We start from the raw sequence: 18669 nt of genomic DNA on the forward strand, positions 1-18669 counted from the left end.
GATAACGCAATGAAGAGAATCAATCAGTGGCCTTTACAATTAATTTATTCATTATAAAGTTGTTCATGACAGTAGTGATATACGTTCACTGTTCTTATTAGTCAGGTAGTGTTAGCAACATGTAGTAAACTCTGAAAGTTTTGAGTGTTGTTCATGATTTTTTTCCGTAGATTCCAACCTGGGTTCATCCTCCCCTTCACCCCCAAACTCCTCCTCATCCTCATTATGTGTCGCTGCTCCGTCGTCTTCTACTACTACTACTTCAACTTATGCAAATTCCACATGGGGGGCAGGCTCTGGCAGCCAGTCCTCTTCTCAGGGCTGCGGGAAGGTGTTTGTGGATGGGACTGACCTGGAGGACTGGCCTACCATTATAGGGGGGGCCAAAGTGAGTTCCGATGGGGCTGGAGGAGGGGTGCAGGACTGCCCCGGAAACAACAACAGTAGTGCCTCATGGAGTGAGATAAGCATCCAGCAGAAGGGAGGAGCAGGGAACATGGACAATCCTTCCCCCCCTCGTTCTTCTCCTCTATCCTCCACTTCCTCACTAAACGAATGTGTTCAGTCAAGTGGTGGTGGTGGTGGCGGCAGTGGTGTATGGGTCTCTCCCACCTCATCTCAGGTGGATGCGGGGCTAGGATTAGCAGCATTTTACAATTCCAAAGTCTCCCATCTTCTTCCTAGCCCTCAGGAGAGCCCTGTAGGTGGCAGCAGCAGCAGTGTCCCTGGTGCCAATTTCAACCCTGACATGAACCCCTCCGCTTGGCCCGCCCTGGTGCAGAGTGGGACATCAACTTCGGCTGGGGACAGTGCTCCACTACACTCATCCGTTACTTCATCTTCCTCATGTTCCGCCAACACCACCCTCATCACCACTCACACTTTTTCATCTGTGAATCAAACTGATCTTTATCAGCAGCACACTGAAACAGCTGCAGGTGCCAGGAGTGGAGAACAGCAGCAGCAGCACTTAGGAAACCCAGGACAGGAGCTGGGTTCAGGCGGGGCGGCACGAGAAGCAGGACCAAATCAAGAAGGTGGCAGTGAGGGGGATTGTGGGGCTGCTAGTGAAGGAGAAGGGAGCAGTAATCTTTCTGGCTCTACGTCTTCCTCCTCTGCCAGCTCTTCTTGGAGATCCATACCCCCAGTGTCCACTGACCTCAGTGCAGGGGCCTCACAGGCAGATGGGTGGGGTGGAGGAGGGACTGGAGCTCAGGGGCAGGAAGGGAATGTTTGGGGCTCTGGTACCCCAGGTAACAAGACGGGGTGGGGCAGGAGAAATGGTGGTGGTTCAACTACCCCAGTGGTATCTCAGGGACCGTGGGAAGGAAGCAGTTCAGATGCAGAGTGGGGTGAAACTGCAGGAAGTGCAAGTTCAAGTAATTTAGCAATAGCCAGTGGAAGAGGAGAAGAGGGGAGCAGCATCAGCAGTAGTGCAGGCAGCCTTGGTGTTGTTGGCAGCAGTTTGGAGGATTCTTCCTCACCAAAGTTTGCAACTATGACAAAAGCTTGGGACAATCAGAAAGGGATTGATACTGGGGAAGGGGCAGTTATGGAATGGGGTGGAGGCACTGGAGGTGAAGGACCATCCTCTAGTGGAGGAGGATCCATAGCTGGAAGTGGTGGAGGAGGGAGTGGTAGCGAACAGAAACAAGAGCATTCCTCATCTGGGCACCACCACTCCCATCAGACCTCCAATGCTGAAGTGGCCTTACTTAGCTTGCTCAATCGGCCTGACCTGGACCCCAAGGTTCTGTCAAACACGGGCTGGGGGCAGACCCAGATTCGACAGAATGTGGCCTGGGACCTGGACACCTCATCAGGAGTCGGAAACAGAAATGAAAGAAACACATCATCTTCCTCTGCGTTTTCATCAGCAACCATGAACACTACCACTACTCGCAGTCCTAGGTACCCATCTAACACTGGTTCAGTAACTAATGATACATCTGGTGGCAGCCATGAAACCAGCCTGAACTCTACAGTAAGGGATGGCTGGGATGGTGGCGCTGCACAGTCCACCTGTGGTCCTCATATGCCAAGTAGCACTATAAGGAAGCTGGGATCACCAGAAGAAGATCTAGAGGGCAGCCAGGGGAAGGCAGCTGGAGGCTGGGGTGATCTCCCACCTGAAAGCCAGGGCAAAACATGGGGGGCTGAAGAACAACAATGGGGGGATCAAAGAGGAGGTAACTGGAGAGACATAGGAGAACAGGGTAGTGGGTGGAAAGATGGTCCAGAAAATAAAGGAAAAGGGGGGTGGAAAGGAGGTGGAAGAGGGGAGACAAGTGGTTGGGGGGGAGGAGACTGGAGACAGAGAGATTCTACACCTGGAGGTGGGTGGGGAGATGGGAGGAGTAGAGGTGGGAGCAACTCTGATGAGGGATCTTCCTGGGGTGCATCGGATGAAGGAGGGTCTCAGCGAGGAGGATGGGGAGATGGGGGTGGCGTCAAATCCCACCCGGACTGGGGGAGTACAAAGCCCCATACAGCAGCAGCACAGATACCAAACAGCCAAGCGACACCAATGAAAGCCCCAAATCAGCAGCAGCACCAATCACAGGGTCAGCAACCACCAGGAGGTCCCATACAAGGAGGGTGGAACAGCCGGCCAAATGTTGGAGGTGGAGGTCCACCTTCCAAGAATCAGAACCAAAGTTCAGGCTGGACCTCTGGCCCGATTCCCCAAATCTCCGGAGGTGGCAGTAGTGACACCCTAGAACCCAGCGGCTGGGAAGAGCCCTCCCCTCAGTCCATCAGCCGCAAAATGGAAATCGACGATGGCACATCAGCCTGGGGAGACCCAAACCGCTACAACACCAAGAACGTGAACTTGTGGGACAAGAACAGTGCAATTCCAGGCCAGAGCCACAGTCAGCAGGCCCCACCACCATCCATGCAGCAGCAACAACCACCTAGAAGACAACAGGGGATGCAGTCCAGCAGCACAACTCCTGGCAATGGCGCCATGGGTAAGAAAAAGCTTTTATTTCACAGTGTCAGCCTTGTTAACAACCTTATGGACATTTGCTATTAAAATCATAAACGATTAAGCTTCTTTTACGTAGTACTTTCTTCTAAACAACAATGTCTAATTTTATCAAGGTGCAGGCATGTGGGGAGGAGGTGTACAAACTGTGGATAATGGTACGGCAGCTTGGGGTCAGGCTTCAGATGCAACATCAGGTTGGGTTGATCCAGATGAACCTGGTAAAGCTTCTGGCTGGGGGAATCCTTCACCCAACCCTGGTAAACCTGGTAAGGATTTAAAACAAAAAAAAAAAACCCCAGCATTTTGTTTTTCATGTGTTGATGATGCCTCAACCACATATCAGACATTTAGCAACATTGCACTTCTTAGTATGACTAGGCTTCATGAATGTTAACTCCACAATCCCCAAATAGAGAAACAGCTGACTTTATCATAACCATCTGTTTTGTTTTCACTGCAGGTGCCAAGTCTATTGAAAACTGGATTGGAAAAGGAGACTCTATTTCAGCTTCCCGTCATCCAAGCTGGGATGAGGAAGAAGATGGTGGTGGCGGAGCCTGGAACAGCACAGGCTCACAGGGAAGCAGTTCTTCCTTCAACTCTGGAGGCTGGGGTCAGACACATGGGGGGAAAAGAGGAAACATGAAGGTGGGGAAGAAAGATTCAAGGACACACAAACGGCTATAAACTACAAATTGAAGTTCATTGTACTGCAACAAAACACTTTGATTTTTGTTTAGCACTTAAAGGGTAATGTTTGGATTTTTTTTCCTTAAAGGCCGGAGGAGGGGACAGTTGGATGAACCCAGTGTCACGCCAGTTTTCAAATATGGGCATTCTGGTAAGATACGAATAAGATAATTATTTAAGAAAAAACATTTTTTTAGCTCTCCTCTCACAGTCTAAAGACATGCAATTAGTGGAGTTCAGTTAATTGGTAATTCTAAATTGCCCATAGGTGTGAATGTGATTGCGAATGGTTGTCTGTGTGTTAGTCCTGCGACAGACTGGTGACCTGTCCAGGGTGTAACTCGCCTCTTGCCCTAAGACAGCTGGGACAGGCTCCACCCACCCCGACTCTGAATTAGATAAGGGAAGAGAGTGGATGGATTTATAGCTTTCATGTATTTAGTGCCATTGCTGCTGTATGATTTGATATGATTTTGTTTCCCCCTCTATCACTAATGTTGTTATAATGGTTACATTATCAGTGAGGGTGCTATCACTGTACTACTAAAGAGTGAGGTCATTTTCTTTTCTTTTTTCTACCTCTCTCTAGGATGATCCAGGTGTCGACAAAAAAATGGAAGGAGACAAGAGAGGAATAACTGACTATAATGGAGAAATGCGGAGGGGAGGAAGAGGTGGAGGTGGTTACCGCATGCCTAGTTCCAAAGATATGGGCCCTGTTGACATGGGGCCCTATGGTGAAAAGGTGTGTTGGGAGTGTTAAGTAGTCTTTAATTATTATAAGAACAAAGGTAGCTGTCAGTTTGAATAATTTGAACTTTAGTACTCACAGTATCGACTGAGTGTTATAAAATATTACCACAAATAAAGTAAGGGTTTTAATGACCAATTAACCCTTTAGAGCCGATCGGAGCGGGCACGCTCTGTTTTGTGTAACTATTTTTAAATCCCGGTAGCACTGCAACCACGTAAGCTAGCGCAAAAATTTTTTTTGCATATGAAACCGGAGGAGTTGTACTTACATCTCATGCCATCAGTTTGTCCTAGGTCACGGTTTCCTTCCACATAAAGCTTTGCAAAAACTGCATAAAAAGCGCTTGCAGGAACAAAAACATAATATTCCAGAAACACGCTTTGCCGAGCCGATCAGCTGTTCATAACACTTCCTACGTTGGAATAGACGTCAGCGCGAACTTTTGCATTTCCGCCATTACCTGCCCGAAACCGGAAGTGACGTCATTTTCGCGGAAATGTAGTCTTTTTTACCATCAGGGCCTCAGGGCCTATACTGGTCTTTTTAAAAGTTATCTTTGACTTTATGACTTTCTGTGTCGTTTCTGGGATGCTTAGGACTCATATTGCACTGCTGGAAATAGTTTATTTTGATGCATATGCTGCTTTTTTGCAAATTTGCAGTATAATATTTATTTTCGTTTTTCCTGCATAAATTGGTGTATTTCAAAAATAAAACTATGAAGACACTTAAAATAAATTTCCTGTGGTGGGAAACTATTTTGTGCAACTTTTTTGTATTTACAGTTTTGAGGGATAAGCCTCTTAAATTTCTCTAACTACAAATATATGTTAAAAAAGCAAAAACGATTTTCCATTTTTTTGTAGTTTATTGCACTTTTTTGCAATTTATGTAATTACTATGCACTTGATGAATACATATTATTAAAATCTGGGCTATAATGGTTGTATTGATGTATATCAACTTGAAATGCTCCCAAAAATGGCTCCACAGCATGTAAAAATATAATATAAGCTCTGGCGGACTTGGTTCTATGGTAGGTCTTAAAGGGTTAAGGAAGCTGGAAAGTTTTTAGATGTCAAGTGGCACTTCTACACTTTGGCAAGCTTTATCAGTGTTATGTAGATTTAATCAATTATGGCAGGTAGAACCATGGAGCTGAAATTGAAGAGAAATGCTCCTTTCCTTTTAAAGATAGGATGATATGAATTGTGGATGCTTCGTTTTCTCTTGCTGTGCTCAGGGACTGCACAGAATGTTACCAAGGGCCTCCACTGGCCACACTTCGAGAGCCCTGGCTTTAGTTGTAAATTGTTTCTATTCTGTTCCAGATGGGTGGCCACGGAGTGTTTGTCAGTGGTGGTGGAGGGATGTCTCAGCCTCGAGGGATGCACCAGCCTGGCATGCATTCGATGAACCCCTCCCAGGGGTTACGTGCACAAGTGCCTCATCCGTTCCTGTCTGCTCAGGTTTGTTTCCTGTTGTTATTAATTATGATGAAGCTGTTTGTACAAGGTTTGGTTTGGTTTTTTTGGTATATTGGATATCTTATACAAATGCAGAGCAATGGGTCATCAAGGTCAGCTAACCTCACACATCTGGTGGTCTCACAAGTTTTTTGAGAAGAGTTTATACATAATTAATAAATATATATAATAACATAGTCCATTAAACTTTGTGCCAATTTTATGAAGGTAACTGAAACCTGTACGTGACATTAAGTAAAGAAAACAATTGATTTTCACTATACATGACATAAACAAATTATAGCATTACAGTTGGTTAGTTAATATTAAATTATATATAATATAATTATATTATTTTTAACAACTAATTAAACTTTAGCTTAGTTATTTTACTGACTACTCCCACCACTTATTAAAGTAATTATAATGGCGTCGCCTCTAGGGCTGGGCCATATTATACCGTTCACGGTAATACCGGTATAATGTTAGGCAACGATAGGAAAATGAAATATCGCGATAGAATGGGAGTAAAACGCGCATGCGCAGTGCCTTTGTTTTCATACGCACATGGCCGATTGTTGAGTGAAACAGATGAACCAGAATTGGTTTGTACAAATGGTGCAACTTCAGTGATGTGGAACTGGTTTGGTGTTTGTCCGTCAGATACACAACAAAGCACATTTTTTTGCAGAACATGCAAGCGGCCGTTGTTATTGTCATATTTGTCGGACTAAGATGCTCTTAAATCTGGGAGTAATCTGGGTCCTAAACTCCGTAATTCTTCAGGTCAAACAACACTGCAGCATCACTGAGAGTTAAAAACTGTCTAAATTCTTTCATCTTTAATAAAACAATCAGCATTGCTGCTTTACCAGGTGTAACTATAAAGTTTAACTTCCAGGCATCCATGAAAACAAAAGTTATTACATTTAACGGAGTTAGAAGTTAGCAGGAAGCTAGCGGAAGTTAGCTCGCTAGTTTCGCTAGTTACCTAAGCATGATATAGCATGTTCTGACTGAGAGATTTCTGAAAAAAATCAAACGTACAGCTCTGCTATCACTTCCAACATAAATGAAGACAGGAAACTAAACAGCAGTGACGTTTGTAGGGTTACTGAAGTTGGGCTAGCTGGTATATAATGATGTGCTACGTGATCGCTAGCGACACAGCTATGTTAGCATAACATAAACAGTGAAGCTGGAGGACGAACACTAACACTTTTCCACTTATAAAAGTTAACGTGAAGGTTCTTCATGGTTAGAGACAAATGCAATCGCATGGCAGGATACTGTAAACGGACCAAACTTCAGTCAGGAGAACAACTGAGATAATCCATCCACAATACGAGGTTAGTCATTAATATACTGCAACAACATGGGAATAGAGCAGCTGCCAGAGAATTCAACATTAATGAATCAATGGTACAGAAGTGGAGGAAGCAAGAAGAATGAGTTTAATAAAGTTTGATTTATCTGACTGCTTTGTTTCGCTTAATGTGCCTTATAATCCCGTGCACCTTATGGTCCGAAAAATACGTACTGCACACTGCAGTTTAATGTTGCAAAGCACCTCTTTTTAACTTCAGTGGATATTATACATGGTTATGCTCAGGATATGTCAGCCCATTTCTACTGGAAATGCCTTTTGGTTAAACTTTCAGCAAGGAATTTGCATTTGCACTGTTACATTTTTATAAAGCTTTAATGTACATAAAAACCAGCTTCTTGTTTAAGTGAAAATAAATGGAAGGTTGTCTTTTTGCGCTAGTAATGTTGTGGAGTTGTATTTTGTCTCGCATCAATTATATCGTTGGTTATATCGTTATCGCAAATTTTCAAATATATATCGTGATAAATATTTTTGGCCATATCGCCCTGCTCTAGTCGCCAACTAATATTTAGTCATATTCTGCAATCACAGACTATAAAAATTTCAGTTTTATCGAACTAGAAGCTGCCTGCCTACAGCGTGCAGAGTCACTGCAGTATGCACTAGCACATGTGATACAGGCACATAATCTGCCTCATGTAAATGTGACACCAATTTGAAATGTTTTTAAACTGAATATCAGTTTTTGACAGGGCTTTCATACATTTCTTGCGTTTGGTTTCGATGCTCCAGCTTATCCTGCACTGCTGGAAACCTGACAGGGCTTATTGATAGAGTGTCCCTGTTTCTCATAACGTGCTTTGCCTGGAGTGTCTTTCAGCACCCATATACTTGTGAATTCTTGTGGCTTGCAGGTGCCGGGTCCTATGCTGAAGCAGATGCCCTCTCCTGGTGGAAGTGTGGGTGGTGTAGTTGGAGGAGTAGGAGGTGTCGGTGGTGTTGGAAGTGTCGGAGGGGTTGGCGGAGGCGTGTTCCCTCCCCAGATTTCCCCACAGCAGCTAGCAATGCTCAGCAACATTTACCCCCCAATGCAGCAGTTCCATCTGGTAAGTGCCTGAATGATACGTCATCGATTGATTGTCAGTAGTTTTTCTTATTAGTTTATAGTGGAAAACATTGATGTCGAAGCAGAAGATGTAGACTAAATAATGTCACTTTGTAATGGATTAAAATGTTTGTGAAAACAGCTGTTTTGTTTTGTTTGTCCGCCAACACACAGGCTTGTCAGTTCCTGCTACAACAGCAGCAGCAGCAACAGCAGCAGCAGCAGTTTCTGCAGAACCAGAGGAAGTTCCCTCAGCCTCAGCCTCTCAGGCAGCAGCCAGACCCACAGCAGGTGAGCGTGCATGCCAATAAAATGCCATCAGAGCAGTAACAACACTATAAATAGTACTCTGTAAAATGTGGTCAGAAATACTCAGAAGTTCTGTTAGGCTAATTAGCTGAGGTGTAGTTCAGAACCATCACTTTATTTTTAACCTTTGGTGACAGATGTGACACTAGTGTTTGCTTCAGTCACGTCAGACTAGAATATGTGAAACTATGTAATATAAATATAGATTAGTGGTGACTATTCAACTGTACTTTTTTAAATTTCATCTTGTCAGCTGGCGAGGATTATGGCTATTCTGCAGCAACAGAGACAGCATCAGCAGGGTGGAGTTGGAGGAGCAGCACCAGGAGGGAGTTCCAAACTGTCCCCCTCTCACCTGGGAGGAGGCCTATCCAAACAGGCCATGGTAGACCCTGTTCCACATCCTGGAATTGGGGGAACCTTATCAGACCTTCACACCAAAACACCAGGGATGTACTCTGGTGAGTGCTTGTGGTTAGGTGTAAATTCAGCGCTCCCTGGATTTGCATAATATTCAGTTTTATTTAATTTTTTTATAGCACCAAATATCACAACAGTCACCTAAAGGCGCTTTATATTGTAAGGTGAAGACCCTACAATAATAGACAGAAAATCCCAACAATTGCCTTGGAAAGGCAAATCCATCTGCTGTGACCAGTAGTGGGTGAGGAGAGGGAGACGGGATAAAAGGCACACTGTGGAAGAGAGCCAGAGATTAATAATAACAATGGTTAAATGCAGAGTGGTGTGTAAATATTGAGTGAAGAAGAAATGCTGAAAGCTCAAGGCTCTGACTATCAAAATATTATGTGTGCATTAAAGCTGACACTTTTTTTTTTTTCCATCTTGCCAGGGCTTACTCCTGGAAATAACCTGTCAGGACTGGAGCTCGGTCCCATGATGGGAGGGATGAAGGATCTAGGAGGACAGCAGTCCCGCTTTAAATGGATGATGGAGGGACACTCGCCAGCTCCCTCTCCCCCCGACTCAACCATTCACAAGAACGGTAGGTAAACAGATGGTCAGCAACTGGTCTGGTAATCATCTTTGTTCACAGTGTATCTGAATGAGCCGCTGTGAACCAAAATGTTGCGAAACATATTCATGTCAGTCTGTCTGACCTCCTTTCTCTGTCATGTCCCATTTTTAAAGGCCCTTTACCCAGTGCTGTAAAGGTTAGAGGAGGGTCTCCTTACTCCCAGTATGAAATGCTGGGAAGTGATGGTTTGGGGATTCCCCCTCAGGGCTCTGCAGACAGCTGGCACCGGACCCCTGGTAGTAAAATGGGGAACAAATCTGCTACATCAAGCTGGCCTCCAGGTGAGTGGTTTTTTTTTCTGGTTTTTTTTTTTTGTTTTTTTTTTTGTCTGCTACTTACCAAAACAGCTGTTTTTCATCTTAATAACTAAAATAAATAATTTGCTTCTAATGCTGGGGACATCCAGTATGTGTAGTACTTAAGTTGAAGACTTGGAGCCAGCATAGTTAACAAACCCTGCAGGCACACGGTTATTAAGTTGGACTGTTTTGCACGGCATATTTGTTAATCGGGGTTTTGTTTTTTGTTGTATTTCCTCCGTAATTACAGAATTCCAGCCCGGTGTGCCCTGGAAGGGCATACAGAACAGTGGAGACCCAGAGTCTGATCCCTATATGACCCCTGGTAGTGTCCTTGGCTCCCCAGGATCCCCAAGCCTCAACGACTCTGACCACCAGTTACTGCGAGACAACATAGGTATTTGAAGTTTTGACGAGCATAGGTGTTGGTTTTGACTCTGGTATTATGATTTGTATTACAAGAACTCTGCTTCTGTCCCAAATAAAGCCCAGAATAGATTACAGGGACTCACTGTGCTAATGATTAGTCATTTTGAGAATGAACATGAATCTGAAATTCTGCCGTCTAATCTGCTATATCACTAAAGGTGCAGTTGTTAATAGACTGCATTACAATCTAAGTTCCCCTTTGAAGGCTGCAGCTCATCCCTACGAGGATTAAGGCTAAGTACTAAATCTTTTCACCACTTACTGTTATAGCTGTCAGCTGGTGATTATTTTATATGGCAGGCATTTCTTTTGTGTTAGTTCTTACTACAGAGCTGTTAGTTTGGCTCTCTTTCACAGATTTCTACCAACTAAAAACAAAAAATCCCAGAAAACAGGGACTCGGATCTGAAAATGACATTTTTATTTTGTCTGTTTCTCTTGTAGCCTACAGTTGTCTGCTATGCCAAGCTCAGGACCGGATAAAGCAATTTTAAGCATATTGCTGCTTTTTCTTAATCAGTATAAGTTATAGTGGCTGCATCCCCTAAGGTTCCTAGTTCTGCATTTGTCATATACAACAAAAAAAAGCTGCACTAGTGCTTTAAACAGTGTCTCACCCTGTATAGTATAAAATAGGAAAAACTACTAATAGTAGAAGAGATGAGAGGAAAAAAATGGAGAAAATAAGCAAATAAAAATTCTCTCACACAAAGGTGGTAATTTGAGGTGGTAGACTATGCTTTAAATATAAAATGAAAGACAATGATTTGGCAATGACAAAGTCACAGCATTCAGGGTGGCGATGGCCTTTGTGTATAAACTTTTCAGAAGTGTAGTGGTGTTTAGATAATATTGTAATGTTTTGTAGGGCCAAATCCTTCTCTCAACACCTCGCTGCCTTCACCTGGTGCCTGGCCCTACAGTGCCTCAGACAGCCCCCTCAGCAATGCACACAGCACAGGTGGGTTTTTGATTGGTGGATATTGTTAAACTGTATTTACATTTTGACTTATTAGCTTCATTATATTGTTTCTGTCATGTGTTAGCACTGTGTTTTACAAGTTGAGTTCTTTTTTTTTTTTTTTTTTTTTTTTTAATGCCTCTTTCTTCCACTCACTTTTTCCTTCTTAGGAAAGTACTCTGATTACAAGCCCAGCTGGCCTCCAGAGCCCATTGGACAGAACAAGTTGTGGAAGACCAGTCGCAACAGCTCCCAGCTGCCACGCCCCCCTCCTGGCCTAACCAATCAGAAGCAAGCCTCACCCTCGCCATGGGGTACTGGTGGCCCTCGGTTAGCCCGGAGCTGGGGAGGGGGTGGGATTAATCAAGAGTCAAGATTTGGGCAAGGTACCTCTACAGGGACCTTACTTCATAGTTTACAGCTTAACTGTTTATGATGTAGAGGATGAAGTCAGTGTAAATAAAGAAATCTTACATTTGTCATTTTATCCCTAATTTATAGGCTCAGCTTGGAGTGATGGTGCAGCCTCCAGAGGCAGCTGTTGGTTGCTGTTGAGCAACCTGACCCCTCAGGTAAGGAGGAGGAGAAGCAAACACTGAGAAACGACTAAACAAGGCAGTTATTGCCATCTTCAGAAACTGAACTTGTGCGAAAGGGTGATGTAAAATCGTAACAGGACCGTGTTGTATGAGCAGTGTGTCTCACACTTCATGCATTTGTTTGATGATCGCCACGTCATTCATATAATTATGTGAAAAAATAATGATCGACAATTTAATAGCTTGAAGGAATTTGGATGAGCTTTTCTCGTGAAACATAAGAGAAGGAATTTAAAGGGGAGGAGGGGGGGGGGGGGGGGATTTGTGATGGCATTAATGAACCCCCCCCCCCCAATCAAGCTACAGCTGGAAAACCTTAAAAATCAGTGAAGCAGTCACATGGAAAATTTATTATGATGATTCAGTAATAATCACACTCTAATATAAAAAAATTTGTGTAATTTATATATTTGTGGTTTTTATTACATATTCCAAAAGGAGAGTAACTGTGCCATTACTTTGTTCGCCCCTTATTCTTCTTCTGGCTTTGCAATAAAGGCGTTAACAGGCAGAGAGGTGCTGCTGCTGCTGGTGGTCAGACCAGGACGAGCTTTCCCTGCCATCAGTAGCAGAACTATATCATCCGGTTTAATAAAATGAATGTGATCTTTGCACAACCTTTAAAGGTGCACAGTGAAGCAGACAACAAAGAAGAGAAACGAGTGCAACAGTAAGTGGCACAACAAAGGGTCCTGTTAATTTGAGACTTGTTTTGAGAGTTGATGAAGGAATAGGTTGTTTAAAAAAAAACAACAAAAAAAACGAAGTGTATAGACTTGTTTGGTAAGAAAAGAAACCTGGAAGCTATACAGTACTATACCCAAAGCCAGTGTAGCTACTTTCAGCTCTTCCCTTATTTAAAAGCAGGTGTCTGTTTGATTTGGCAAGGGTTTTTTTTTTTTTTTTTTTTTTAAAAACACTGAATAACACTCTTGACAATGATCCCAGTGGGATTTGTCTCCTGGGTTCAAACCAGGGATCTTTGTCTCATTAGGCAGGTATCTAAACCATAGCTGTTTACATATGCAACATGAAAATGTGCACAATTGACTTTGTGTAGTATAAAATAGTCATGAGGAATAATGTACGCTATGATAAAATTATAGATGCGATTCAAATTATTTAAAGTGTTTTTTGTTTTTACCTCGAATGGTTCATTGAAGGCCTCAGTTTTAAAAATCGATTTTCTTAAGTACTTCATGTGTTCACGGGTTAAACCTCTTTGACACAACAGAATTGATCATGGCCATAAATACTTAGACCATATTAACAGCTACATGTACAGATCGGTCAGGGTTTAGGCACTTTAAACTGCTTTTCTCATTCATTTGCATTCCCCTTCACTCTGTCCTATGCAAATTACACGGACCCATGAATGACCCAGCTGTAATTTGATTGCCAAGTTGGATGAGCCATTTAAGCAATTAGAGCTTGTATAAATGACACTTCCACGACTTCCTCTGTGAAAATCATAGAAATTAAAGTGTTTTCCAGAGTAAGACCAAGTTTGTTCTTGTTAGAATCTCCCGTGCAGGCTTGCACAACTTGAAGATCTTACTGTAAATGTAACTTTATTACATGTCATAAAGCCACACCTTACCACTCACATTATTTATTAGTGCACAGTTTTTCATGTACATAATCATTGTTGTGTGGCCTCCTTACCTGACCTTTCTCTGGCCCGATAAGTGATCACTCAAGATAGTGGATAATTGCCCTATGAACGTTACATCACACATCCACGCGTTCTGCTGAGGACATTGGTCGATGTAATATAACTCCTCGCTCCTTACTTTTACCTCTACCATTGCAACAAAGTGACTATCAGTAATCTTTTCTAATCAAAAGTCTTGCGTTATGTTTGGGTTCCTCAGAAATCAAGAGTCTCTTCACAGTAACAGATTTTTCACCAAAATTGGTCCTTCTAAATATGACAAACACCCTCCAGAGTCTAATCCTATACGGTATCTATACAATTATTCCCTCTTCCCTGTAGATTGATGGCTCCACGCTGAGGACTATCTGTATGCAGCATGGCCCCCTGCTGACCTTCCACCTTGGCCTGACCCAGGGCAGTGCTCTGATTCGTTACAGCACCCGGCAGGAAGCAGCCAAGGCCCAGGGTGCACTGCACATGTAAGTTTACCTATACCCTCACTGCTCCGCGTGAAGCAAACGGTAATTCTGCACATACTGACCTGAAGAACCTTGTCTTATAATTTTCTTAAACAGGTGTGTCCTGGGCAACACCACGATCCTGGCGGAGTTTGTGAGCGAAGAAGAGGTTGCTCGCTATGTTGCACATTCCCAGGCCGGAGGGGCAGAGGGAGCCAGCTCAGGAGGGGCAGCGACCGGTGGGGCACAGGGTTCATCCGGAACAGGCACAACTGTGGTGGCCAGCAGTGGAGGAAGTTCTCCGGGGAGCGAGCGGGCAGCTGTGGGGGCAACTTCAGGTGGAAACGGAAATGGCAGTGGAGGAGAGAGTGGAGCAGCAGTTCTAGCTGGAGTTAGGTCCTCTGGCTCTGGCTGGCAGAGTCTTGATGGTACAGGTAGTTCTTCAGAGAGCTCCTCAGCCCAAGGACCCGGGCTGGGGATATTTTCCCAGTGGAGCACCAACGGGGCTGGGGAGGGAGGAGGCGTCGGGGGAGTAGAGTCTGGGAGGTCTGGGCTTTGGGGAGGCATGACTGCAGGATACCCCAGCAGCAGCCTGTGGGGGGCACCGCAGATGGAGGAAAGGCACCAAATGGACAGCCCTGCTGGATTGTTGCCTGGCGACCTACTGGGGGGAGGAACCGATTCCATCTGAGGATTCCCCCCCCGCTTCCATTTGTACGTGTAGGTTTGGACACACTGATACAGCATACACTGGGATTCATATGTACTTACTATGGCACACGCGCACACACACATATACACATACACACACACGCATTACATGGTATGCATATAAATGTACTACACATATACACACGTGTGCATACGTATACGTAGTATGCAAATTTATGTGCACACACAAAGCAGAAATGTGAGACATGCTTACACACATTCTCGTGGCCAGACTTAAGCTATTATATAAAACAAATGCAGGGACTGTTAGATGTGTATACAGCCTTTTTTCCACAGATGAAGATTTCAACTGCTTAGACTTGAATCCTGAAAAAAAAAAAAAAAAAAAAGAATGAAAAGTCAGTTGGTCTGAAAGACTTGACTGGATTGCAATGTGCTTAGTAAATAGGTGACTTTTCAGCAGATTTACATACACATGCACACACCAAATACAGAGAAGCCTTCAGACAGATAGGCACTGTAAACAGCATTACTTTCATCGTAAAAGAGAACTTAAAACTACTACATGATGTGAGGTTTAAAGTGCAGTTTGTATTCACATCCCCTTAAAGATGGAGATCGAATCCAAACCCATGCAAACAGCTCTGATTGACAGCAGAACTGTATCTTACTGTGTATGTTAAGTTTGTTTTCTGTTTTGTTTTTGTTTGTATGGTTTTAATTTTTAAACAGTGAAAATACTGAAATGTCATTGTTCTGTTTTCAAAATGCTGACCTCCTACTGTTGTATCTCACGCACTCTTTTTCTCTGTTATTCTCTCTTGAACATGGTTGTTACTGTTGCAGTGATAAATGTTAAATTGCAGGCAGTTTGAGGCTATGATGCATTTCTCCATGTGTTGATACTGTGTGCACGCGTAGTGTCGTACACACTGAGCGTGAGTGAGACTGAGACCAAGTAAGTGGATTAAACCACCGCAGTTGTCATGCGTGAGTGCGCGTGTGCGTGAATGTGAGGATGATGTGTGTGCATGTTAATGCCTGTCATAATGTGGGCAAGGCTGCTTACTTATACAGAAGGTCTATACAAAAATGTTTTTGAGTGCATTCAGTATACTGCTGACTGTGTGTTAAGAAATATTCGCACTAATGCTTTTCTCTCTCATTTGAAGTTGTTTTTTCTTTTTTTTAAAAGCAGACTTGTCTTTTTTTATTGTCCGACCTGCAATAATAAAAAAAGAACATTTTGATGACACAAAGAGCTGAAGGCATACGCGTCGAGAAAAAAAGATGGACATGCCAAAATCTTATCAAACTGTGTAGAGCGGGAGGGAGGGGTGGGATGGGTTGTTTACAGATGCAGAGTAAGCGTTACCGTACGTTTTTAATGTTCTGTTGTTGTGTATTCGTTTTAAATTAAGACAGGCTTTAACACTCCTGTTCAGTGTTTTCGTTTTGAGATTTTACAAATAAAAAATAAAAAAAATTTATTTAAACAAAATGAGAACAAGATTAATAAAGATGAAAGTATTGGCTTCTAAACTTGTTCTTCTTCTTTGTTATGTCATTTGTGTGTGTGAATTCAGGTGTCTGTCTGCTGTAATCCACACTTGGCTCAGCAGGTGATCATGACTAAAGAAAAAAGGTGTATGGACATGTCAGTCACCCTCTCATCACTATTGACAAACCAATCCTATTTAACACTTGCGTCAGTCTCTGGTAAGCCAGTGCTTACTGAATGAAATTATTTACCCACACTGATAACCTTTATGGGTTCATCCTGTGTTAAACCTGTATGAGGTTGTCCATGTAACCTTTATTATACACCTTAAATTTTATGGCTTGATATAATTTTCAAGTGCCCTTGCATATAGTCCCGATCAAAATTTAAGACCACTTGGAAAAATGGCCAAAAAAAAATCATGTTTTGCATGGTTGGATCTTAACAAGGTTCCAAGTAGAGCTTCAACATGCAACAAGAAGAATTGGGAGTGAGACAAAACATTGTTTTGAGCATGCAATTTATTGAAAACAACACGGAAACAAACAGGCTGATTACAGCTGATCAAAAGTTTAAGACCACATGCCTTTAAAGAGACAAATCTGTGCAAACATGTGGCTTCATTGTAATTTTCTGTCAGGTAGGCACACTGTCATGACAATCTGACAGAAAAGGCAAAATATTTCCCTTTTTAAACGTGGTTGGGTTGTTGAACCTCATAAACGGGGTCTCTCGCAGCACACCATCGCTGGTGAGGTGGGACGCAGTAAGACAGTCATTGGAATTTCTTAAATGATCTTGAGGGTTATGGAACAAAAAACTCAAGTGGAAGACCCCAAAAAATTTCACCAGCACTGAGCTGGAGAATCCAATTGGCTGTCCGTGAAGACATAGGCCGATCTTCTACCCAAATTAAGGCCGTTACTGGTGCCGACTGCAGCACCTTAACCATCGGATGGCATTTGACACTGAAGGGCTTTAAAAACAAAAAACGTCTTCAATGGCCTTGTCTCCTTGAACGCCACAGAACTTACTGTTTGGACTTTCCAAGAGAGCACCAAACATGGGACATTGAAAGGTGGAAGAAAGCTTTATTCTCTGATGAGAAAAAATGTAACCTTGATGGCCCTGATTGTTTCCAACGTTACTGGCATGACAAGTAGATCCCACTACTCAAAACGGCCTACTACGTCAAACAGCCACTGGCTATGTCCAGATGTTGCAGAGAGCATCCCTCATGACTAAGGGCCCTCGTCTGTGTGGTAATGACTGGGTTTTTCAACAGGACAATGCTACAGTAGACAATGCCTGCAGGACGAGGGACTTCTTCCAGGAGAATAACATCACTCTTTTGGACCATCCTGCGTGATCGCCTGATCTAAATCCAATTGAGAACCTTTTCAGATCAATGGCAAGGGAAGTTTACAAAAGTGTACAACAGTTCCAGACCATCTTCCTGTGACCATCTTCACCACTTGCAGAAATGTTCCCACTCACTTCATGGAAATGCTTGCATCAAGCATGCTGCAACAAATTTTTGAAGTGATCAACAATAACAGTGGAGCTACTCATTACTGAGTTCATGTAGGGAACTTGATTTCTGTTTTGGGAGGGTTTACAGGTTTTTTTGGTGGTGTGGTCTTAAAGATCAGCTGTAAAGCAGCCTGTTTCCATTTAAGGGTTGTTTTCAATAAATTGCATGCTCAAATTTTTTTTTTTGTCTCATCTCCAATTATTCTTGTTGCATGTTGAAGCTCTACTTGGAACCTTGTTAAGATCCCACCATGCAAAATAGGATTTTTTTTTTTGCCATTTTTCAAGTGGTCTTAAACTTTTGATTAGGGCTGTATGTAGGATGAGCTCACTCTCTCTCTCTTTCCCAACTGGTCCTAGCTGACCCCTCCCTGAGCCTGGTTCTGCTGGAGCCTGGAGGTTTCTTCCTGTTAAAATTGTCACCAAGCGCTTGCGCTAAAGTCTGACTGTTGAGTTTTCTCTGTATTATTTTAGGTTCTTTACCTTACAATACAAGGTTCCTTGAGGCAACTGGTGTTTTGGTGCTATATAAATAAAACTGAATTGAAAATGATTGGATTCAAGAAACGCCCTTTGGCATCAGATTTTAACACATGGAAGGTAGGAACAAGAATAATGGCAAAGTGAAAAACTGTGCAGGGACATAACCAGGGATTTAAAAAAAAACAAAAAAACTTGCATAATTAGTAGTAGTACTACATAATTATCTCATTATTAATGCAGGAGTATGCACACACTTGACTATTTACACTAAAAACGAATGACAGTAATAATGGTATTGGATAGTTATTCGTGAATGGTAAATTTGCAGATATAGGAGTCGTTATATGTGGCGTTTTCCTTTAATGGCAGTGCACTGACATTCAGGGAATGAC

The 18669-nt window shown here is 43.0% G+C and overlaps 1 protein-coding gene across 5 annotated transcripts in view; it reads left to right on the top strand.

The window, feature by feature from the left end:
* Window positions 1–16302, top strand: part of LOC309705813 (trinucleotide repeat-containing gene 6B protein-like) — a 25617-nt gene extending 9315 nt beyond the window's left edge. For 4 of the 5 annotated variants that reach the window (XM_082531804.1, XM_082531802.1, XM_082531805.1 and 1 more), the window contains exons 5-21: window positions 171–2972; window positions 3106–3258; window positions 3453–3640; window positions 3771–3833; window positions 4272–4427; window positions 5768–5905; window positions 8147–8338; window positions 8512–8628; window positions 8900–9107; window positions 9500–9652; window positions 9799–9966; window positions 10235–10381; window positions 11282–11374; window positions 11545–11760; window positions 11876–11946; window positions 13970–14109; window positions 14206–16302. In XM_082531804.1, the coding sequence (XP_082387930.1) occupies window positions 171–2972; window positions 3106–3258; window positions 3453–3640; window positions 3771–3833; window positions 4272–4427; window positions 5768–5905; window positions 8147–8338; window positions 8512–8628; window positions 8900–9107; window positions 9500–9652; window positions 9799–9966; window positions 10235–10381; window positions 11282–11374; window positions 11545–11760; window positions 11876–11946; window positions 13970–14109; window positions 14206–14779 (5579 nt within the window). In that variant the 3' untranslated portion in view covers window positions 14780–16302. The remainder of the gene's footprint in view (window positions 1–170; window positions 2973–3105; window positions 3259–3452; window positions 3641–3770; window positions 3834–4271; window positions 4428–5767; window positions 5906–8146; window positions 8339–8511; window positions 8629–8899; window positions 9108–9499; window positions 9653–9798; window positions 9967–10234; window positions 10382–11281; window positions 11375–11544; window positions 11761–11875; window positions 11947–13969; window positions 14110–14205) is intronic. The other variant, XM_082531806.1, reaches the window with a different exon arrangement.
* The last annotated feature ends 2367 nt before the right edge of the window (window positions 16303–18669 follow it).

This window comes from Aulonocara stuartgranti (assembly GCF_965226115.1).
Source record: "Aulonocara stuartgranti genome assembly, chromosome: 4".
NCBI classification, from domain to species: domain Eukaryota; kingdom Metazoa; phylum Chordata; class Actinopteri; order Cichliformes; family Cichlidae; genus Aulonocara; species Aulonocara stuartgranti.